Source organism: Accipiter gentilis, chromosome Z (assembly GCF_929443795.1).
Source record: "Accipiter gentilis chromosome Z, bAccGen1.1, whole genome shotgun sequence".
Taxonomy (NCBI): Eukaryota; Metazoa; Chordata; class Aves; order Accipitriformes; family Accipitridae; genus Astur; species Astur gentilis.
In genome coordinates this window covers 87,473,844-87,497,658 of record NC_064919.1, presented here as the reverse complement: position 1 = coordinate 87,497,658, position 23,815 = coordinate 87,473,844, and the positions used below count along the sequence as shown (strand labels likewise).

Below are 23,815 nucleotides of genomic sequence, written 5' to 3'. Positions count from 1 at the left end.
AGAGGAATTGGAGTGGCATTGTTTGAAGATCTGATTAAATAGCCAGAAAAAAGTAATCCATCACTTAAAAAGGGAAACAGAGACAGTTTACAATGGCATCCCGTAGCTCTTTAGGATTTTCTTTTCATTTTCTTCTATTTTAATTTTAATCCAATGCCAAACATAATAAACACCAACACGGAGCGTAAAATTTACTGACAGCATTTCTCTTGCAATGACTAGCTGGGAGCAGCAAAGAGTTATCCAGTTTCCCCTAGGATGGTCCTCGCACCAGATTAAACCCCACTACAACAGGAGATGGCGTTTCCTTCAGATGTTCATGTGTGTAAATACAATCCAAGCGCATGAACCGAATATGAGACTCATCTTAAAAGAAAGCAGAAAGAAAACAAACAAAAACCAAAGGCAAAACAACTGTGCATCTCCCCAGAGTGAGATCTGAAGTGGAGCAGGTTGTTTCTGAGCAGGATGATGATCCCAGCCAGCCTTCCTCAATATCACATCAACGTTTTTTCTGCCAGTGAATCTAGTCCGTAAGTGCCTTCTCATTTTCACATTCGTCCCTAAGGGAAGGTAACCTCATCGTCACCTCTGGCGACTGCACAGAGGGAAACGCTCACCCAGCAAGATCCTGCACTACGCCGGGTGGAGGGCACGTACGAAAGCGGGAACCCAAATAAATATCTGCCGCTTGATGCCAATACCCAACCGCCAACCTCGGGTAGTCAATTAGCCCTGCAAAGCAGGGCGAGGAGGGAGCCCAGGCTGGAGGGTCACACTAGCAGGAGGAAGATAACAACAGTCACATCTCTACGGACATTAGATTTCTTCTCCCTTTACCTGCCTCCCGGATCTCCCACTAAGCTGCGTAATTTCATGGCTGCAAAGTGTCTGTGGCACGAGCGTCTAGGGCAGAGGGAGAGCGGGACTGAGAGGTCTCCGACAATTCCCCTGTTGCTACTGGAGTTGCTTTCAGGCAGTGGAGAGAAAAGAAAGAGAACAGGCTTATAAAGGAGATGCTGAATCACAAGGGAGAAGGAACGAGAGGGAGGTGAGCTTCAAAGACGTGCAAAATCCATGTTCAGCCATTCATTTGGGATCAAGACAGAAAACCGAGGGAAAAACCTTAGCCCTGTTCCCATTTTCATTTGCCTTAAGTATTTGCATGGAGGCAACTTTGCAAAATGGGGATCCGAGGCTTCCAGTGGTGCTTACTCCTCCTCACTTTTGTCCACCAGCTGACCTCAGCTATGGCCACGGGGTAGTGCCACCTCCCTCCGTACTGCCCGGAACCACACTGGGTAACACTGCCCATAACTCAACAGCTTACAGGACCGAACTTCGATGGATCTCAGCAAACACTCCTGCTCAGTGTTCAGACAGGGGTCCTTAAGAGTCAGACTACTGCAGCTAACAAGAACGTAGACCACAGCCGTGCTTATTTCTCTATTTCCAGGTGCCCAGAGTTTTGGCAAAGCTTTAAAACTTCACACTGATGCTGCGTGGAAACATTTCAAAGGATTTCCCAAAGAAATTCTATGGTATGAGCTATCAGGCTGGTTAATTGATCTCGGTAGGGCTGTCTCAACTGACTATTTGTGGCCTACCAAGATTCTGCTCTTCCCAGTCCAACTCGGAGCATGAACGACACTTCAGCACGTTCTCTTGTTCTCAGCTTACTGCCATAGCCCATGAGAGGTAGCAAGTGTAACCTGCAGCCCAGCGCCGGTCATTAATCATTTACAACCCAGAAACTTTGAAAGGCTTTTATCCATGTTTTACATATCATCTAGCTTAAAATGAAGACATCTTTCTGTTACTTAAAAACCCATAAAGCAGTAAACACTTAGGCTGCTGCACAGTGCAGTCCATAAAACCAAACACCTATTAATTTCAGAGCAACAACAACAAAAAAAAAATCCTTCCAGCACGTAGACACAAACCTTCTCATCTCAACGGCTGGCTGCACTTGATAGCCCACTGACGAACTGTTCTTTCTCATACTTTCTTCTTCTTCTCTTTCCCCTTCCCCAAGACAAACGTTCTACAACAGCTTGATGCAGAACTATGTATAATTCTCTACTGCTTACGGACTACTTTAGTCCATCACCTCACCCATTTATGATCACCTTCTCTTATTTCAGCAGGATAAAGCCCACCAATAAAGACCAAGACACCGCTGTTGGCTTTTTGTGCGGGTTTAGTTGGCCTCCAGAGTCATCTCTAGGACAAGGCCAGCATTTGTAATTGCCCCAGTGAACAAAATGCCTCAAACTATCTGATAGCCTGGACACGCTTTTAACTACAGCCAGCCAGCTGGATAAGTATGAGGGAGTAAAGAATAGTAGCTGCTCATTTGGGATTTTTATGTTAATAGCATTAATTACATCTACAATTCTGTATGTCCTTTGCATCTTACCAGGCTCTGGGATGATTAGCTGTGCACTGGCCTGTGCGTTTCCAGCTTCATTTTCAGCTACACACTGATAAAAACCTTCATCTGACTTTACCAAGCCCAGAATCCGTAAGTTGCTGCCACCCTAGAGAGACGGCAAAAGAGAAAGAAAGAAAGTGGAGAGAATTAATTAGAAAAACACCATTCAAAGCGAATGTGGATTATAAAACCTTTCCAGAACAGCTACGCTGTGAAACAAGGTGCTATGTATGTAATCTCAGCTCCAGCGCACGTAGCCCTGGTCCTTAGAGGGCTGTAACCATAAGCTCTTTCATCAGGAATCTCTTGACGCCTTGCGGTCTTTGCGTTTTGTTTGATGGTGCCTATGGCCCAAGGGTAAATTCGCTTTCTTGCGCTGAGTCCATCCAACACCCTTCTCGAGAATTAAGCTCCAAATTACAGCCATCACTCGAGTAGCGCGCTGAATTTTGTCTCGGACCTTTGCTGCAGGGAAGATTTAAAAGAACTTTCAACTTCTGCATCTTTGAACAAATACTGCTCTGAAGGTCAAACCCTCCTTATGGCTCGAGGCCTGGAGATCCTCAAGAAAAGGTCACACTCTACGCTCACTTCATTTGAAACAGATTTAACTTTTGACTTCTGTTAGCACAAGCAGAAACCAATTATGTTGGGTAAAACAGCTCAAGTGAGGGGTACGCTTTGGCTGAAACGTACCTTCCGTTAACTATTAAGTGAAGGAATTTTCGAACACCTTCACCACACGACCACGACAGCAATAGAGCTGTCCTTTCCTTGGACAGCTGCTTTCTAATAAGCAGTGATATATTAAAAAAAAGATTGAATTTGCTATAATATATGGCAGAATAAGTCTCTCCTGCATGAAAACCACATTAGAAATAAACTCTTTTTTTTGATGGGTAATTAAAAGACATGATGATAATCAATATTATTTGTTACAAGGTGAAAAATTAGAAAGCGCTGAACCAAGCCACGTCTCTGAACAAGCCACACCTGATGGCCCATGGCCATCTTCACAGCAGCTGAAGTTTTCAGGGGTGTTCTCCAACATCTCAGCTCACAAGTGACTCTGCTTGCAGGAGAGACCAGTTAAATCAACCCTTTTATAAAACACAGCATAAATTCTTACCCTATAGAATAGTGACACTTAAACTAAAAGAGATTGGAGTCCTGGATGGCGATGTTGCTTTGGGTAGGGTGCACAACAATTTTCCCTGAAAAGTTGTAATTATGTCAAATAAGCCCCTGTGTCTGAGTACTATTTCCTTGGAGAAAAAATCTACTATTCCTCTTCAGAAAAGATAATGGTGAGGAAGGGAAGTCAGTAACACCTGGCAAACAATATTATTAACAGCAACTCAAAGTATGACCTGACACTGTTACTTCTCCGTGAAAAGACCTTGTTCCAATATCACTAAAACTGGGGGACGTCAATGTACTGGACCTAACACATCTTAATGCAACGTGCATTATTTGTATTAGAAAACAAAATTTCTTCCACCTCCTTCAGGAAGACCAATATGTTTATGAAGGCAACGATTGGATCAAATACCAGAATACATTTCACAACTTTGTTTAAAAAGAAAAAAGTAATTCTAGTAAGTAAAAGCCAGATAATTACCACTATCTGAAAATAGTCGCTAGGAATGACCACTTCTCCATTCTTGATCCACTCCACCGTAGGAACAGGTTTACCAGACACGGCACATTCAAACTCAATATCCATACTCTCATAGGCATGAAGATTTGAAGGGCGAATTAAAAACCATGGTGGAACTGCAAAAAAGATGGGGAAAAAAATGAAAGTGGCAATAAGTGGATATAAATTAAGGCTTAGCAAGTAAATCATTTCAATAAGCCTGAAAAATATTAGACATAAATAGAAAATAAATCTGTAATTCAGATTACTCTCTTTAACCCTGAGCCTATTAAATACTAGGGAAAGCATTTATTCCAGAAAATACACTTAAACAGGTCAATGTTAACTTTTTTTTGCCAAAAGAAAGAACAAAAACCTCAATTTAGAAGACGCGTAAGATTTATGTATAACAAAATATATATGTAATTCTCACTAAGCGAGCAGGGAGGTAATAAAATCTCCCTCATTTCAAAGGGATCAGATGCCAACTGCATACGTAACAAGGTCCTGCAAGTCAACATATGGACAGGCACTTACAGGTACAAGACAAGTCCGCTGACAAATAATACAAAATTAGAAATATTTAGAGGAGAGATATTTTCATAAAACCAAGGAGGACTTCTGGCTGGGTTTATAGAAGATGAGGAGATAATCAATAACCAGGAAATCTGTCCCTAGTGATTGGAAGAAGAAAAAGGTTGAATTATCTTTGCTGAAAATGAATTCTTATTAAGCTAGCAATTACCTGTTGCCTTGTATTACTGTAATGTATTCACAGTTTTTCAGTATGCTAGATGATATGCTAATTTAATTTCATCATTATTGTAATACTAGGATGATGGAAATTAGCAATTTGAGGCAAACTGTTAATAACATCACATTTCTAATGAGCCCCCCCCCGCATTGTACTGAAAAACACACACAAAAATTCAGCAGCCCACGTACGTTTTGTCAGTTTTTGTAGGGGAACGACAGTCTCTGTTTTGAATATCCATGGTTGCCAGAAAGCCAGAGTAGATTAATTTCTAAGTACCATCCATGACTTATCATTTCAGACAGAAAATCCAATTGTATTTCTTGAGCCATCATTCCCGATGTCTGATTATAATATTTATAAAGCCATAATACGAAAAACTCCTCTAAATTAAAAGGCGGCGAAGATCATAAAATAAATTGCACAGATGCTAAGAAATGTTAGAGCCGAGGCTGCCCTCACATCCCGAGCCAGTGTGCAAGGCTTACAGCACATTTCTCAATTACACCGTCAAATTCTGTTTCTTCGCAGCCTCCCTCGGCGCTCCAGGAGGACCCCGCTCGCCGAAAGAGCAATTCGGGATTTAATTTCAAGCTTCCTTTTTAGTACATGGCTTCACGCTTTCTAGTTTTCAAACTTTTCTCTGCAAACAAAAATGATTGATTTCCCAGTGGTTTGTTTTTTTCTCTGGCTCCCATTTCTACAATACCCGTGTGATCCACAAATGTTTTTAAACTCGTAGGAGTCGGACACTAAGAGGTGCTACTAGCCAAGCTACCAGTGAGAGGGCAGAAGTACCCTCCTCGGTTTTCTTGTCCAGTTAGGTATGATTTAGAGCAGTCTCTGTTAGAGTACTCCACGGACTACTCTGGGTTTTTTGCACATCAGACCAAAAAGTCTCACTGGGGATGCAGAAAATGAGGAAAAAAAGTTGCAACATATGAAAATGTGGCGTAAGCGATGTCTGCTAGGAATACCGTGGCAGATGTACAAACAAAATTGTGTTCTTCAGGGTTTGCGTTTCATCACCTTAACTACAAAACTCTTTTTTTTTTGTTTTTTATTTGACAATAGTTTCCAGCATTGGTAATAAATGAAGGCAGAGTCCTAGACATCATCGCCTCTTCAATCATCTGCTCCCAATCTAATCCCGAGTGCTCTCCAAACTTGTGTGCACAATGAGGTGGAAATACTTTTGAGAATATGAGATTATATTTAAAAACTGCGAATAACACATAACACCAAGCAGATCAAAGTAAGACTGCAACGTTTTTATGTCAGCTTTTTCTTGATTTTAGCAATTGTTTCTGCTTTTGAGCTAAGTTACCTACACTTCAACAAACATCTGTCCTGGGCCCCTCCAGCACCGCTCCCATGTCCCATCTCCTCTATTCCTCCTTCAGCTTGGTCTCTTGTTTACCATGTATTTAATAATTTAGGATACCTAGAAGCTCCTGATCCAGTTCAGATCAAACCCAATACATGCAAATTAAAACCGATGAGGTGTCCTGATTAACTCAGCTGCCTAATTTCCTACGGCAAAGGCTCAGGTGGATGCGTGCGCGCGGGTCAGAAACGCTCCGGGCTGGGCTTTTCTTGCTCTGTGGCCATACAGACATTAAATCAGGGCGTCCAGACCACAGCACCACACAGTGCCGGAAATTTTGTAGATGATTTTTCAAATAAAATATCACTCTTAAGGGAACACTAGTAACTAGGATGCTGATCAAGAGGTTTGTAAAAAATAGGATCGCTTAGACTAGAGATGCACAAAAAAAGACAATTCAGCCGCTGAGTTACGAAGAACCAGCATTGACAGTACGGCTCAAGGGAAAAGAAACAAGCTCTCTGGGTAAGAAATACCCAAAGGAAAAAAAAAAAAAATTGATGGAATCACATTCATACATTAATTTTTAACATTTTTTTTTTACTCTAGAATCCTAGCATAATTTATTCAACAAACTCACATAAAACCACCAGTCTCTACGTAGTTTATAAACCATATAATTTTTCAGAGCTGACAAAATCACAAACTACTCAATCTTCATTAATGTGCTTTATTGCGATGTCACCAGAAGCCTGCAATTAATTTATAGACTTGTAATTCACAGATTCCCGCCAGTTATGCTTTACGACGCACACGCTTCCAGACCCTGACCCTGCTTGCCGGCAGCTTTTCATTCCCTCCACCAGCACTGTTGCTCCTCTCCCCTCATTTCTCCCTTTTTTTTTTTTTAAATTGCTGGCATTTTTCTAGACTGCTAGAAAGCTTGATGCTTTCTTTTTTTATGGTTTATGCTCAGTATATGCACATCAGGGTGTTGAGTTTCACGCAGAATAGATGTATTTAACAATTGTAACGCACACACCAACACCCCTGCAATAGTGGGGTAGGTGTGCCCCCTATTTTTTTTAGCGATGCCATTAAAGTGAGTAATTTGCATAATTACTTTGGTGGAAATTATGCAGTATTAAGCGCAGGTAAGACACCACAAATAAAGGACAATGTAACACCCTAAAGCAGACAGATGCAACACGTTTAGACTGGAAATATGTATGCATATATATATATAAAATGTCAAGCACTATAAATATACATTCTATAAATATTTTATACATCAATAAATGTCAAGCACTGCCATATTTGCGCTCTATGTGTTTTTTCTCAGTACTTAATATTTTAAAGGCATGCGTATGTGAACAAGGCTGATGAGGCGGGTTGCAAAGGAAATAAAAATACATGCCATTTTCATGTTCCTTCTAATTATATTGTGGCAATATAAAAAGGCTTGAACAAGCCACAGATTCCCCCCCCCCCCCCCCCCCCCCCAGAAACTTACAATGTTTCAGAGAAATTTTTTTTCTTTTTTTCAGAAAACATCTGTGAATTGTTGGAAAGTGAGAGTTTAGTAAGATTCTTCCAGAACAACCTTGCACTATACAATGCCTATATTGTACTCTGCCCTGGCTCTGGCTGAAAGCCTTAGAATTCTATCTTCAGACCAAAATAATTTCAAATAACATCTCAGCAGGTTATGCTTATTCAATGTCAGGTTGACAACACTTTTCTAAAAACTCATTTTCATTACTGCATGTCAACCTAGCCCTATCAAAATGCCCCAGTCGCAGACTGAGAATATTTTATGCTAGATACTGTACCAAAAAAAGGGAGGAAAACACCCTAGAAGGTTAATGGAGATCTATGAAAGGTGTCCACGAGATTCTGAGTTTAACAGAATTTGTATCAGCAAATAATATCAAAGTCCGCACTAAATATCTTTGGATAAAGGATTAGGACAGATCCCAGCATGCAACCCTATTGACTCAGGAAGATTTTTAGTTGTGTGAATGGTGTCACTTAAATGAAATACAAGATAGGAGCCATGTTGCAGCTAAGTAGTTTTGTATGAAAGCGTACACCAAATTTTAAAGTTCTCTGCGCTCCAATGAACGCACTTGGTGGGTGCTCAGTTACGGAGGTTGTCCCCCAGCAGAGAGCCCATCGGGACGTGGTAACGGAGGCTCCGAAATTCAAAATGCGATAACTCATCCGTGTGCCAGTAGATCCCCCACAGCTCAGGGAGAGGAAGAGTTTTTCGTTTTCCACAGTGCAAGAAAAAAAATCAAACCCGAAAACTGTATTTAATGTATATACTCCTATAAAGATGACACTACAGCCCTGCCCTTCACTTGCCCAAAGGTCCCTCAGATGAAGAAGGTGCTCTAAAGTCTGTCGTGGTGGCAGGTCAGTACTGAAGCAGGTCGCTGTTCCACGGGGGCTTCTAAAGAACTCCTCGAAAGGCTGGGTGGGAATTCTGCGATGCCGCGGAAAGCAGGTGGGGGTCTGGGTTTCGGGTCTCAAACGCCAGCTTCGAACAAATGGGCTTTTGCCTTTAAGGACCGCAGCAGGCTGCATTTATTACCAAAAATGTCAAAGATTTGTTGTAATGAGCCTGTAGCAGAGACTCGGGGACTAATCGAACACTTGCCAGCAGAAACAGCTAGTTTAGAGAGTGTATGTTGGGATGACCTCCCTATTTCTAGAAATACCTTTTGCGAGATGACAGCTGATCTTGCGACAAGAGGAAGCAGTTTTAACTCGGAAAAATGTCAGCCTTTCCTAATGCAAAGCGTCTCCTCTTTGCATGTTTGAATAAGGAATGTGTTTCTACTGACCCAAGAAAGATAACTGCTGTCAGCAAGTGCCCAACCCTGTCAGCCTTCTGAATGGGAAGACTTTCAGTTGCATGTACTTAAAGGGTGGCTTTGGCATCTCATAGATTCAAATCCTTTTTAAAAAAAAAATCCCTTGTACTTTTCACTGCTAACTTGCACAAACCGTGAATTTAAAATAAAGCTACATCGAGTCAATGTGCCAGGTTGTGCCTGCCTTCAGGGGAGTCAGCACAATCTAACTCAAAGCCAGTGGAGTTCCTCCAGATCTAAAAATGACAAGAGAATTGGATTTTTATATGAATTTATATATTTTTTAAAAATATATATATATGTGTGTGTATTTACTACTCTTCCCTGTTATGTAAAGTAATTCAGGAACTGTGGTGTTATTGCAAGAAGTTCAAGAATAAACTATGAATGGTGTTACAATGCATGGCTCTTCAGAAAGAGTATGAGGCATAAAAAACAAAGTCCACTAATGGGTCTTCAAAAAAATAGTAAATTAAAATTACTATCTTTCTATCTCTTACCACAGCTCTGCATCCTTGTCTTACTTTAAACTCTATGCCCGACAGGCAGAAAGACAAAATGATCACAATATATGTCCCCTCAGACCAGCCTTGAAGAAATGAAAGAAAAATGAATCTGTTATTCTATGTAAAACTTCATTCTTCACCTAAATAAAGGTATTACTTGTCTTATTTAATGATTTAGATTATTTTCATGCTTCTTTAGTTCTCAACGTGAAGGTCGGCTTATACCATTACTGCAGAACAGCAGAACTTCATGGTTCCCAAGAGAAAAAGAACTAAGCCACCAAAAATTCAAATGATACATCATCGCAATCCCACAGGCATGGAAGAGGAGAAGATGCGGAGAAAACTCCCGCAGCTCGAGCAGGGCTTTTGAAGTCAAAGCCTGCTCACCTGAGACACGCATCTCACTTTGTACCAAATGTATTTTAATCAGTCTGAATTAACCAAAATGTATCCTTGTCCCTCAGCGTAACGCGGTAACGTGGAGCAGCCTTTAACCTTCCAAAGTTGCGCATGGTTTCAAACACAAAATACAGTGAAACGCAAAACTTAACATAGCTCCCACTTCTGTTTCCAAAGGTAGAAATCCTTCTGAAATGCTGCGATGACCCATGCTGCACTTGAAGAGCTAAAAGTCTTGATCTCATCTAAATAAAAAGGTACTTTTTCCTCATGGATTTGTAGGAGTCAGCCCCTCAGTTCAGTGCAGAGGAAAAGGAGACACTGTTTTTGTAAGGAAAACTCGTTACTGTCTCTGCATTGGTTCAAATTGCAGCTATTCTATGAAAATTCAAAGGGGATAAGATTACTTGTGAAGTTTTCACAAGGGGTCAGAGCAGTAAGGAAGGACAGGTTCGCTGCAGGATCGTACCTCAACGATAAGTGAGTATAAAAAGCCTGCTAAGAAAAATGGACTTTCTTAGTAAATCACAAAGATTTTGTTCACACATTGGGAATCAAGTAAGAAATTCCCATCACAAAATACGACTTCTTCATAGATGTTGCCGCTTTGTCTCTTTTGCCTTTTTCCTAAAAACTAGTTTTAAAAACTTGCCAAGGGCATAATCTGTGTCCGAATAAAAAACCCCTCTTGGGATTTTTGGGGGGAAGTTTGCACTTCTGTGTCTGAATAAAAAACCCATCCTGGGATTTTTGGGGGGAAGTTTGCACTTCTGTGTCTGAATAAAAAACCCCTCTTGGGATTTTTTGGGGGAAGTTTGCACGGTCAGGTGGCTAATAACAACTCCCCCTTCATTGCCCTCCTGGTAGCCAGGCCCTATTAAGTTCAGGACGGTTGATAACGACCCTGTGAAATCGCTGGGAGTTCCATCTGGCTGCTGCTGGGCTGCTGCAATGTCAGCACTGAGGAGCAGATGCAGCAGTTACACGTGTTCGTCCTCACAGAAAAAGCCTATACAGTTAAAAAGTATTGAAACCAGATCAACGAAAGGCAAGTTTTAAGGTCTGGGTAGAGAATGCGCACAAACGCTCCCCTACAAGTTTCTGTAGAGGAGGCTCTGTGTGATTTCCGTGAACAGTACTGAATAAAACCTAGCCATCTTGTAGACCACCATATTCTACCACAGTGTAGAATATTTCAGGATTAATGTAAATGTCTGTACATTTCTGAGTTTAAAAACAAATCAGGAGCGTAAGTCTTTCAAATGGATCATAATACTAAAATGTTATTTTAACAACAATATTCTGGAGGACTTCCGAAATACAAGGTCTTCCTCGCCACCAGTAGAGAAGTTAGGCACGGAGAATGGATTTTTCCCCATTAATACATTGTTTCATGCATGACCACCAAGTTAAAAACAACATAAAGATGAAATGAAGCATTCCCGCCCCTTGTAATAGGTAAAAAGTCAGTCCAGCTCCTGAATGGGTTTGCCTGGCTGAAGACCACAGAAGCAGGATGCTACTAAGTGTTCATTTTATGTAACGAACCGATAACAGACAGCCTGGGAAGAGAAAACGAAGGTCACGGATATCTGTCAATTTATAACGACCTAAAGATTTTATTTTATTGCTGCCTTTATGACTTATAGTAGAGACAACAGTTATTGACCACATACCATCTGCCCTGGGAACAAATGAGCATTTCAGAATTGTGTATTGGGTCAAACTTTATCTTTAAATGCATTAACGTCATTTCTGTCAAGCCCTGTACAACAGGAACACGTGCATCACAGAACAGCCTTTCCAAAGGCTAATATGATACTGACAATTAGCGAAATTTTGAGTAAAGAACATGGAAGAGAAAATTAGGTTGCAAGAAAGTTGCAGATAGAGCTGAATGATCTCCTCTTCTTTTTTTTGATAGTATTTTGCCTGTGTAAGGACAGACTAAATGGGTATTAAGTTAATGGGAACACAAAAATCTTGGAACATAATGTCAGGCCGCAGAGACTTTCCAAGGTCTCAGAAGGCATACTCGGTGTTTTTTCTTTCTCTCCCTTCATAAAAACATCAAGATACTCTCAGTTAACTCAAGATAAGTACTTATAGGCACCAACCTTCACCTCATCAAGAAAACCCAAGAAAAAACAAAAATGCAAGATTAGTCTATAACCATTCCCCCTGTGCATTTCTGCAAGAGGCAGTATTTGTGGTTAGACAGAAAAATAACTGTTGTGCCTAGATGCCGCACGATCTCTCTCCTGTTCCCCACGGTACGTTAAGGACCGGCAAAGGATCTTTTCCAGAGCTCTTTGCTGAGATTTGGGCTGACACCGGCATGCTCCATGCCATCAGACTTGATAATTGCAAATATAATGCATTTCATTTTGGGATCTCAAAGCAATATGTAGACATTAAATAATTCACAAGCATTTTACAGATAGATACACACATATAGAGTAAATGACTTGCTCAAGGTCATGTAACATATCAGTGACAGATAATTAAAAGCCAGTCTAATTAATAGATGTCCCTGCGAGATTTCTGTATATCCAAGACTCCCTTCCCTCTCTAGCTGGAAAAGAAAGCCGCCTCTTCGCAGTACGGATTTCCCAGGTTTACTTTTGGACTTTTTGTCTCAAAATCCCTTCCAGGATCTGCACGTCTTTGCCCTGATTGCCTCCCGTAAAGCCCCACCAGCTGCAGGCTGCCGTCACTGGAGCAGGAGCCCGGTTTCTACGCAAGCCCCACATTGGGCAGTGGGGACCAGCTCTCGTTTGCGAGTGGGTCAGTTAATGAGCCAGCACCACCCCGGCTCCATACAGCTCTCCTCTTCCCCCAGCACTCCTCATTAAGGTTAAAAGCAACCGCTGTAACCTCATCAAAAAGAAAATTGGAAAGGCTGCAAACAGATAAAAATACAGTAGAAGCACCAGGAACACTGTATGAGTTTATTGCCCTCTCTGTAGCAGTCCTCATCCCTAATAAGGGCTTTTTTTGTTGCTGTTACTCACAATTTTGTTGCCTCTTCCACTTTTGCCAGGCAGCGTTAGTGCGGAGGGACGTTCCGTGGCTTTCCCCGCAGGGAAGGAGGGAAGGTGATGGTGCAGCCAGGGACAAGGCACTGCCACGGCTCCCCTGCCATTATCCTCCACTTCTTGTCAATGTTTCCTTAGTTTTTTCCCTGATATCCGAGGGCTGCAAAGCCCATAGCAACAGGCTGGGAAAATGAGACTCCAGTGAGATAAAAAGTGCATGGGGAAGGGGGGGAACTCCAAAAGTACAACTAATTGGGAGTTGCTCACAGGAGGTGCCTTTAGAAACTTATCCTGGCTGATGCCATGTTTTTAATTCAGTAGCAAAACTGCCAAATAAAACTATCAAGAACTAAATGCGCATAGACAGTAGCTCACTGGATCCACTCAGTGACTCAGCCAGGTCCACACACATGGGCAGAGGATGGATCTGTGCTCGCTCAGGCTCATCATCATGCCTCAAAAGAACAAGAAAACCACTCTTTTACCTTGAGAGCCTCCACCACGCTTGGAAGTATTAAAAAAAAAAATAGGAGGAAAAATATTTTTTAAAAATAAAAAAAAAGTATGTCAGCCCCTCTGTATTTTCCTTTCTTTAATTTCATTCTGTTAGTCATCAAACTACTATCTTGTAAGGAAAAAAAATCACCAGCTGACCACATTTCAATAACCTTCACAGAAGTATGCACTCTGGTTTCTGGAACAACCCAAAATGTACGTTAAACTGTTAATCCACTTGAACGTCCCCGTGTGTAGCCTGCCTGGAAGTCCAATACTAAAGACCGGCAAGAGTCTGTCACTCTGCAAGAGGGAAATATTGAGAAAACGTGCTGGAAAGGTACTTATTTTCGAGCTATTTATTTGTATGGCCTCAATCTTCATTTTACCACACTGTCTTAAAAGAAAGGGAAATGAGAAACTGAGGAGCAAATAGATAAGACAGAATATATAGTACAGCAGTATATATAATATTGGACACGTTACTGCCGTCTGTTATGATGCTTACTATAATTCCAGCCCCCTCGATGTACCTGGCATGTTAATGGGTGGATTCTCATGTCATTTATTCAGGCTGGTACATCAACTTTTAAATTATCCCATTCAAACAAAATCATTAACATGAACTGAGGACAGATGCTCCGAAGGAGTATCTTGGAAAAGAAAGATTTGAGCTGTGCATGAATGGCTTTACAAACCAAGCTGTGCAAAACACAGAGAATGAAGAAGTCACTGCCACAAAGTAATAAAAACTTCCAATTCAATTTTAAAAACCCAGAAATATTCACGAGGAATCGCTGGCTTCCGAGTTACCACAGCCCGCAGGTAAAGCACAGGAGAGCAGCAGTCCGCAGCGTGCGATGCCGGAGTTCTCCCAGTCCCCCTTTACCTGTCTCCTGACCAGTGCTCATCGCCTTTGAGGAGAAACAGCTCCTCATCCCAGTCAGGCGAACGAAGTAAGCCCTTTTTAAACTGACAGTAAGAGTTTTATCCCCCCTGCTCCCATAATTAAGAAGAGTCGGGAACTGCAGGGTGACAGCTGACGGGAACTGTGGTGGTCCCTGCCAGGTTATCACACTCTGAAATCAAACAAAAATATACTCCGCTCTACATTAGACCAACACCAGCTCTCGTTTTAGATGTCAGGCCAGTTAGTGGATGTGTAGCTGTCTGTCCACACTAGCCTTTAAATAAATAAAAAGTCATTTCATCTCCCTTGTAGAGATCAGGCTAACAGCTAGCAAATGCTAGGTCTTAATGAAAGCATCTAAAAGCTCCATTTAGTTTAAAAACTAAAAGCATACACCAGGCAGATTTATTTTGGTTTATTTGCTTAACAACCCTACCTGCCAACCGAGCACAAAAATATGAGCAAAGGCAGAATATGAATTATGAAAAAGACGGCCGGCGTGAACCTCCCTCTCCACCGGCCGCTCTAGCACGGGCTGACCTTTGTTCTCGGCACTAAAAGTGAAGTGCAGGTAGATGAAAGGGACTCGAAGCAGCTCTTGCAGCTACAGGCTCTCCATTACACGACCCCCCTTCCGCTCTGGGCGAGGCAGTTGCATTTGGATCAAAGAGAAAGGAATCAACAAGCTCTAATTCGATTAGCAAGCAAAAACGGCAAACGATTTTTAAGTAATCCAAGGTCACCGAGAATAAAAGTGACCGAGGTGTACACGCACTGTTCACCAAAATATAAATCAGATAGCTGTTCTCTTGATTGCAGCTGAGTCGCCTACTCCAGGAACCAAAAGCATAACTCTTCTCCATTAATTCACCCAAAAGGCAGGACTAAAGCAGCCGACAGCTCTTGTACCACACGGCGAGGATGAAATGGGGTGAAGAACCTCCTGTCCTGCAGGCATTGCCATACAGACCTTGCTACAACCCTCTTTCCCCAGATTTCCTGTGTACAACCATCAAAAGAGAAGAAGAAAATGCAGATTGCTTCAGCAAAGCAGGGAGAAGGGCAGGATGAAGCCCGTGTGCCTCCTGCTGCCCAGCCCTGCACCCCAACGGAGGATGCTGCCCCCTGAAACCCACTTGAACAGCTCAGAGAACAACCAGAAAAGTGGAATAAATGAAAACTGAGAAAGATCTAGGCTTTAGAAAACACCATGCTTCGTTCAATTGCTTCCCCAGGACAGCACATGTTAACTTTCAAAAACTAATATAAATTAAACAGACCAAAGGAACGTGTATTCTGGGAGTGCACAATGTCCTTTAGTGCGCTGCTGCTGAATCTCAACGTTAATATACCACAAAGCTGCACAAATGTAGCTTGAACGGATCGAGCGAGTTGAATTACTGTCAGCCAGTGTCATAGGCAGTTCAGTTCTTCCAACTGCCTTAACCTTTGATGAAAAAGTAATAATAGTTTAATTGCTATGACACATTTCGCCCGTAGACATTAATGGGTTTGCAATACCCAAGTGAAGGAGATTGACACCTCACTGTCATTTTACCGATGGGAAAGCGAGAGCACGTGGATCAGGCTTAGGAGATCAGGAGGGTATGTTACAATGATCTAGTCCAACCTAACGCATAAATCGGAATAGGACTTCCCTGAATTAATCACTTTTTGAATTACTGTGTTTATTTTAGGGAACTCATTCATTTTGTCCTATGATACAAAATACACCATGGTATACTGCTTTACTGATTAATTAGTCTCATTTAAGAAAAAAGTATTATCTTACTTCCAGTCTACACGTGTCCTTTTTCAACAGCGGATGTTTTTCATATCTATGACAGGTAGACTGTAAGGCTCCATTATTATATTTCTGTTCTTTCCACCGATAGCTACAGACCATGATCAAACCACTCTGTAACCTTCTCTGACAAATTAAATAAATAAAAGGGGCTCTTTCATCTTAAGTATCTTTTCCAATTCTTTAACCAATATCATGGTTCACCCTGGATGCCTTTATCGCTTCTTTCATTTTCTTCTTGAACTACGGATGCAATTCTTCAGCAGGGTTTTCCCCAGTGCCAGGTACAGAGGTGTGCTAGGCTTATCCAAGGGTCCCAGTTTCATAAATCCCCAAAATCACATCAACAGTTTTGGCTGCTGCATTGGGCTGGGTGTGATGTTCAGCTGCTCGGCAGCCTTGACCCTCAAAGACTTTCCCAGTCCGTATTTTCCAGCAAAGGCTGCAGTCTGTACGGCTGGCCTCTGCTCCAGACAACACAACCACGTAAACAGCATTTACTTGTGCCGAGCTCCCCTAATTACCTGACAATTGGATCAATCAGTGACATGTTTTCTTCATTAATTCCTGCTCTCACAAAACAACGCATCTGTGCTTGCGTTATCTACGAACTGTGTCAATGCTTTGTTTTCTTTCAGGTCATGGGTCAAAATGTTAGAAAAATATTATCTGACGCAGAGCCCACAGCCCCCGAAACATCCCCTTGGCCGTTTCAAACCTCAGCGCACAAGCAGCTCCCCTCCGGTCCTCCACGATTACCCACTATTTCAAGAATTACTGAAAAAAGGAACATTTATAATTTAGACATTTCTTCAACCAGTTCTTTTGAAGTTCTTGAATACAATATATTTAGACAGGCTAATTTGATATTAGACATTTAAAGATGTCTATTTTAGGTGGTACTTTTAGAATTTCCTGATCTACCGTTTAACTCTCACTGAAGCTCCCTTCATGCCATGCTATGCTCTGGATACATCACCCACCTTCTCCTCTGATCACGCGGAGTATCTGCATATCCACGGCTTTACTGAAAATCCTACTGTGTGTAACCGTACAGCCCAGCAAAGTGCGGATCTGTGCAAAACACTGGAGCCGTTGGACCACAACGCCTTGAAACGGGGCCGAGGTCCAGGGTAATTAGTCCTGCTGTGAGGCCCAATTTGGGCAGGAGACTGAGCCATGAACAGTGTACTGGCCCCGTGGTCCTCGCCAGACACAGCAGCTCGCTCGGGTCGGGTCCGTCTCAATGATACTCCAGTAACGCTCAAGGTGTTCTCCAGCTCGCAGAAGAAATCTGCTCTCCCCCTGCGAGACAGTGGCTTTCTATTAAAGCTATGCTTCTTTCCCAAGTCCCTAATTATCATTTGCATTTTCCTTCTGACAGGCCTCTGAATTTTCTTTCATTTCATGAATTTGAAGCCTTTTAAGCATCAAGCGTGTATCCTGTATCTATGGGATTTACTGTCCACATACAGCTTTCAGAGCCAATACATTTTTAAGTTAGGGAAGGGATTAGCTCTTTGCTGGCCCGGGATGAGTGCAGGATCGAGAACTTCACCACGACCTTTCCTAAGCGGCTCAGAAAAAGTAGCAGAAGTAGTGATATCCTCCAATTGCCTTTTGAGAACTATCAAAACCGCAGCGCAGGGCCAGAAAGGGGCTTCCTAAATCCGCTCCATCTCCTCCACAGGGGTGAGCTCATGCCGGGAGCAGTAAGGGCGAGCATCTCCATTCCCCTACTCCCCGATCTCCGCAGTCACAACCATCTGGGACAAGGCTGGCACAGCCTGGAGGGAACAAGGCAGAGGGGGGGAACGAAATGTTCCTCCGGGAATGTCCAGTCGCCTCGCCATGCTTCCTTTGGAGCACGTTACGGAATTACAGCCCATGCCCCAACGTCGGGACAGCAAGTTAACGAGCGGCACTTGGCATGAAGCGCCCGAACGCTGGCGTATTTTCCAGCCACATTTCCTCTCCCAAAATGAGCTGGTGTCAAAATGCATAGGTGCATGAGGTATTCCAAAAACACAGAAGAAAGCTCAGATGAGTACAAGCCTACTGCATACGTAAAGCATTAAAACAACAATAAAATTAAAACACAACCCTTTTGTTTTACGGCAAGGTCAACAGGTTACTTCTTGCCCAGTTCAATTCAGGTATATAGAAGCGTATGCAAGCGTGTATGAGTTTTTACAGATGAAACCACTCTTCAAATACATGCGTGTATACACATACACACGAGTTATGTATTTCCCCCAGCTCACAGTCTTATTTATATTCTAGATACTATTTATGTAAAACCAAAAGTGACTCTTCAAAAATACAGCTGCTCATTTCATTATCACTACTGCCCAATATTTTCCTGACAGTTATCTCAGCTACCCATGTTTTCCTATGTGACCCACCCTCAACACGCTATAGGACAGAGATATCACTATACACAATAATACGTTGTGTCACACGGCTTTCACGTCTCTGTAACAATCACAGTCTAGCATCTCTAAAATGTTTTCAAATTTTATCTCGCTGTCCTTGGCTATTTTGACCCCTTGTTTTCTCCTAATATAATCTCTGCAATTTTCAGCACATGATTGCATCAGGAAATAATATTAGTTAATTACATCTTATCGCATTTGAAACTTGGTCTTTTATTGCGAGTCTAAAAGCTCTCAGTGCACCACGGAGCTATGGGAAGTCCTTGTATTTACCAGGTAAGCTAAGCTTTGTCTCCGCATGTAAAACCAGCTTGCAGCTGAGCCTGCTTCTACCGGAGAGGTGCCAGAAGAAGCGTTCGAGTTAACTCGAGCAGAACTGAGCATCCCGCAACCTCGAGCTGTCCTCCGAGCAGCTGCTGGGTCACCAGCGGGTGGTGGATCTTCACGGAGGTCACCCCTGACACCCCAGAGAAAGGCAACGGAGCACACGGATCCTGCACCCCACAGACATCCTCCACCTCTGCCAGGAGGGTGCTGAGCCACTCGTAGGGCTTCAGTTCTATTAATGTCCCTGAAGTAAGTCATCTGATTCAAGTTAAGCAAGTGTTTAGCTGAATTAGGGTCACATTGCCGAATTTCAGTCTCTATCAGCAACTCTTCCCTGAATTACTAAATCAATGCTCTATCACGCTAGTGGTAGACGGCCCTGGACTGCTGGGAGTGCTGTCTCTTCTTAATTAAAAATTAAAACTGAAGCCTTCACCATTACTGGTGGTGATTAAAGTACCTGCAGCACCTTTTTTCACAAGGGCAGCGTTACCTTTAAAATCCTGAACGACTATTAGCAGGAGGAATTAAACTTGCCCACATATATGTCTCATTTCTTCAGATACAGTATTTACAAGCATTGGTGCACGTTGTAATACCATTTTTACAGCTCTTGTATTCTCAGCCGTGTACAGAAGAAATAAAAGCTATAATCTGTAACCCTAAGGTCTTACTGGTATGATCCCAAACCTGCAGGCTCCGATTGTATTACTAGGATTAGTGTTTACTACTTTAAGTAATGCTCTTGACCCCTGTTTAATAATAGATATTTCATCTCCTCTGTTCAAACAGCCCACTAATTCATGGACTCTGGGTAAAATTCACCATCACACACAAAGCACAACTATTTCCTCGAGGGTTTGTACAGAATCTAAGACGGACACACAGGCTCTCTGCCAAGCAACGGATTTCATCCAAAGAGCATCCTTTTGAAGAACCTGTTAATTATTTTCACAGGAAAAGGCTACCTTTAAAATAGGACTGGAAGGAGGGCCTGGGCTGCTTCTCCCACCCGCCACGTGATTGCTCATACCTTAATTTATGCACAAGACAAAATTTTCATCTACTTTAAGTGCTCAGCTGCTGAGATGTGATACTAATCACTCTGACAGCTGTCACTCCTCCCATCACCACTTAACACATTTAGCTGTTGAAGGGAAAACCAGGCTAGCGCACAAATAAAAAGGCTTATTCTGCAACAAAGAGTTTAAAGATTTGCCCCTGGCAAGTCTCAGGAAAATTACAGTTTTAAAAGTGTAGATAAGAAAAAAAAAAGCTGAAAAAGCTGATGGAAATATTAGTAAAAAACAGCTTGAGTTTTAAGAAATTATGTGTATCAATCAAAATTCACTGCACTTCAGGAGACGCGAGGAACACAATTTATCAATTTGTGAAATGCGTTTTCATCCTTACTCAAGTGTTTCATTTATTAAGGTAGGAGAACATACTCACACATCTACGAACATGTATGCAACTCTCCTACCACAGGGACTACCTTCCTGAAGTCCAATTACTCCCTGAAATACCATGCTGAATCCCATCGCAATGCGATACGTGGGACAGAGCAAACGGAACATAAAACCATTGCCTCTGCTGGGTGGGACCAGGCAATGGTCAGTGTGGAGAGAGAGGGGGGGGGGGGGGGGGGAATATTCACACAATGAAAGCAAATCATTGCCAAAAGAGAGAGACCGTTTCCTCAATAAACGCAAAAATGGCACAATTCCAGCTGTGCATCCAGATAGGACTCACCAGGGCAAACCCACTTCGCCATTGTGGGTTTATTTGTATTCTTCCTTTTTTTCCCCTTTTTTTATTTTTGGGAGATATTGCAAATATACTTGGCAGAGATCCAATGTTTCACACTCCTCTGTGTTCACTTTCTGCCTACTAAGAAAATGAACCTCTACCGAAAAGTCATCCTCAGCATCACTTTTCTTGAATACATACCGAGAATGAAGCAAAAGCTTTGAAGTTGAGATAAACCTACTTTAATACTACTCCTGAAAACATGACTCAGCTCACCATTTAAGCCACGGCTCCGTGTCCTCTGGTAGATAACATAATAGCACCTGGAATGGGGAAATTTTCAACATGGTTTTGTAAAATAGCATACAGCTAAATGTCTTGTCTGCTGCACTCTGCCATTTAATAGGTGTTTAATACCCAAGAAAAATCACTATTCACTTTCCTAGACGGGACAGAGCTTCTGGGAAAATTATGTATCTTCTCAGGACAAAACACACGTACCCACAGAGAAAATATGACCCCTGCATTTTCTCCTGTCTGAAGTTAACAAAACAAGATCTCCAGTGTTTCCTAACAAATACCTTTTAGGGCCTTAATGCAGAGTTAAAAACCAGGTTTGAAAGAACCCTGTGTATGAGTTTGTGTTCTTTTTTCTACTTTATTAAATGAACCCTCCCTTAGTTCTCTTTTTTTCCTGTCATTTCCTAAGTCTTCATTTTGTTTTTTCCTTTTTTTTAAAAAAAAAAAAAAAAAAAAGGAAGAGAAACCTTTTAAAAGAACATATAGAGTACCAGAAAATATGTTGAAGGCCAAAAACCTTTCCCCCCCCGAAAAATCTTGAGACACTTTTTTCACTGAAAATTAAAAGCTGAGATGAAGGAAAACAGAAAACCTCTGACGTTAGACACAAAGCTTTACAGGTATCTCAGGGAATTTGCCATTTGTCTGGAAAATTCTGATGGCCAACATCCACCTGGGAAAAACAAACAGATTGGGTTAGAAGACGAGCAGACATGAGCTTGTGTCCAAATCTCAGGCTGCACTTCTTCCGAGCCTTTAATGAAGTTTGAAAAATATTTCATTTTTGATTGGCAGCCATGAATATTTGCTGTACGATGACTGCAATGCTCTCTGTTCTGCATCTCAAGTATTTTGTTCTAGCACATGTTAACTTTAATTTTTAAATATCTTCTGAATGACTTACTGTACTGGAATTGGGAACCCCTTTAAAAAAAACCCACCCCCCAAAAACCGTAATACCCCCCCAATAATAATAATAGAACCCCACACCAAAGGAACAGTAGCACAGCAATTCTTCCAAGCCTACAGGTTGCTTTTGCCTGAGCAAAGCCTCCAGCCCCGGGGCAGGCTGCGCCCGATGCCCTGAGCTCATACCGAGCCCCGGCTCCACTCTCCCATGACTTTAATGATTTATATTTCCTTCTGCTGATGGATCTCAATAACATCTTTGCCATTTTACTCTATCAAAAAGCTAAAATGATGGCCTCAAGGATTTTCCTATTATAGTCACATGTACTCTGTAGCTTGGTTCATTGCCTCCAGACTTATTTCACATTTGTCTATATTACACTGTATGTTTTCATGCAATTTTCCCGATAACCATGAAGCCTAAAACCTTCTAAATGTGGTTGCATTATTTCTCATTAAACACAAAATTGGAATTGATGACAAAGCAGGTTCCAAACTGGAGTGGAGAACATTACAAGCTACAAAAGTCTTCTGGATGTACACAAGACCCTAATTTTGTCTCATTAGTCCAAATTTGATATAATCAAATGTTTAATTGCTTCTCTTTCCATCCATTTTATTGAGGATACGTAATTATCTATATGTGTTGAATTTATACATACAAATTCCCAAGTAAATGACTCACTTCCATGAACTTTTCATGTAGAATTACTATTTACAGTTTCCAGTACGCTAGCTCTGTTTTATACACAATGTCCAATTCTACCAAGTGTCATGGTTTAACCCGAAGCACCACGCAGCCGCTCACTCGCTGCCCCCCACCCTGTGCGATGGGGGAGAGAACTGGGGGGGAGTAGAACTCATGGGTTGAGATAAGAACAGTTTCATAGAACAGAAAGGAAGAAAATGATAATGATAATAACAATAATAAAGTGAACAATAGTAATAATAAAAGGATTGGAATATACAAGTGATGCACAATGCGACTGCTCACCACTTGCTGACCGATGCCCAGTCAGTTCCTGAGCAGTGATTCCCCCCAGTCCCACTCCCCCCAGTTTCTATACTGGGCATGATGCCATATGGTATGGAATACCCCTGTGGCCAGTTTGGGTCACTGCGCTGGCTGTGTCCCCTCCCAACTTGTTGTGCCCCTCCAGCCTTCTTGCTGGCTGGGCGTGAGAAGCTGAAAAATCCTTGACTTGGTATAAACACTATTTCGCAACAACTGAAAACATCGGTGCGTTATCAACATTCTTCTTGTACTGAACCCAAAACACAGCGCTGTACCAGCTACTAGGAAGACAATTAACTCTGCCCCAGCCAAAACGAGCACACCGTGACTTAGTATCACAACTCTGAAGCTAATCTCAAAAATTTACTCCCTTGTAAATGGGTTTGAAAGACTTATAACATCCACTGCCTTGCTCTGTTCTACCAAAAAGAAATCTAGTAAGAAACCAACAGGTTACTAGACACTACCAGAGCTAACTTCTCAACTTGACTAGGACCAGTCAATACATGTTCTGTCACTATAAATTAAGCCGTTTTATTATTGAAATGTTAGCAATACATACGTATAAATAAAAAAACTTTCATTTTCACATATGGAAATATTTATTTAGAATCACAGCTGATGCTACCCAAGAAATTCTGTAGCCTAAGCAGCACTTTGACAGCCAATTTCCAACCACTCGCACCCAATTTCATACCCCCCTGAAAATTCAAGGTGGCATACAACCACGCGGAGCAGCTGAACCAAGCCTCTCGGGGAACACTTGCAGTGACACATACCCTTGGTGACAGCGCTCTATTTATTCTGCTCAGGGGATAAAACTGATCTCCCTTAAATTAACAAAGTTGTCCCCCTGCATTTTTTATGTTATATTTGCAAACACACATCCCCT

The 23,815-nt window shown here is 41.9% G+C and overlaps 1 protein-coding gene across 1 annotated transcript in view; it reads right to left on the bottom strand.

Moving 5' to 3' along the window:
- The window catches only part of DCC (DCC netrin 1 receptor), a 572,354-nt gene that overhangs the window by 215,799 nt on the left and 332,740 nt on the right, over positions 1-23,815 (bottom strand). Inside the window, exons 6-7 of the mRNA XM_049794299.1 lie at positions 4,056-4,210; positions 2,420-2,540 (exon numbers count right to left, since the gene is read on the bottom strand). Of these exons, the coding sequence (XP_049650256.1) occupies positions 2,420-2,540; positions 4,056-4,210 (276 nt within the window). The remainder of the gene's footprint in view (positions 1-2,419; positions 2,541-4,055; positions 4,211-23,815) is intronic.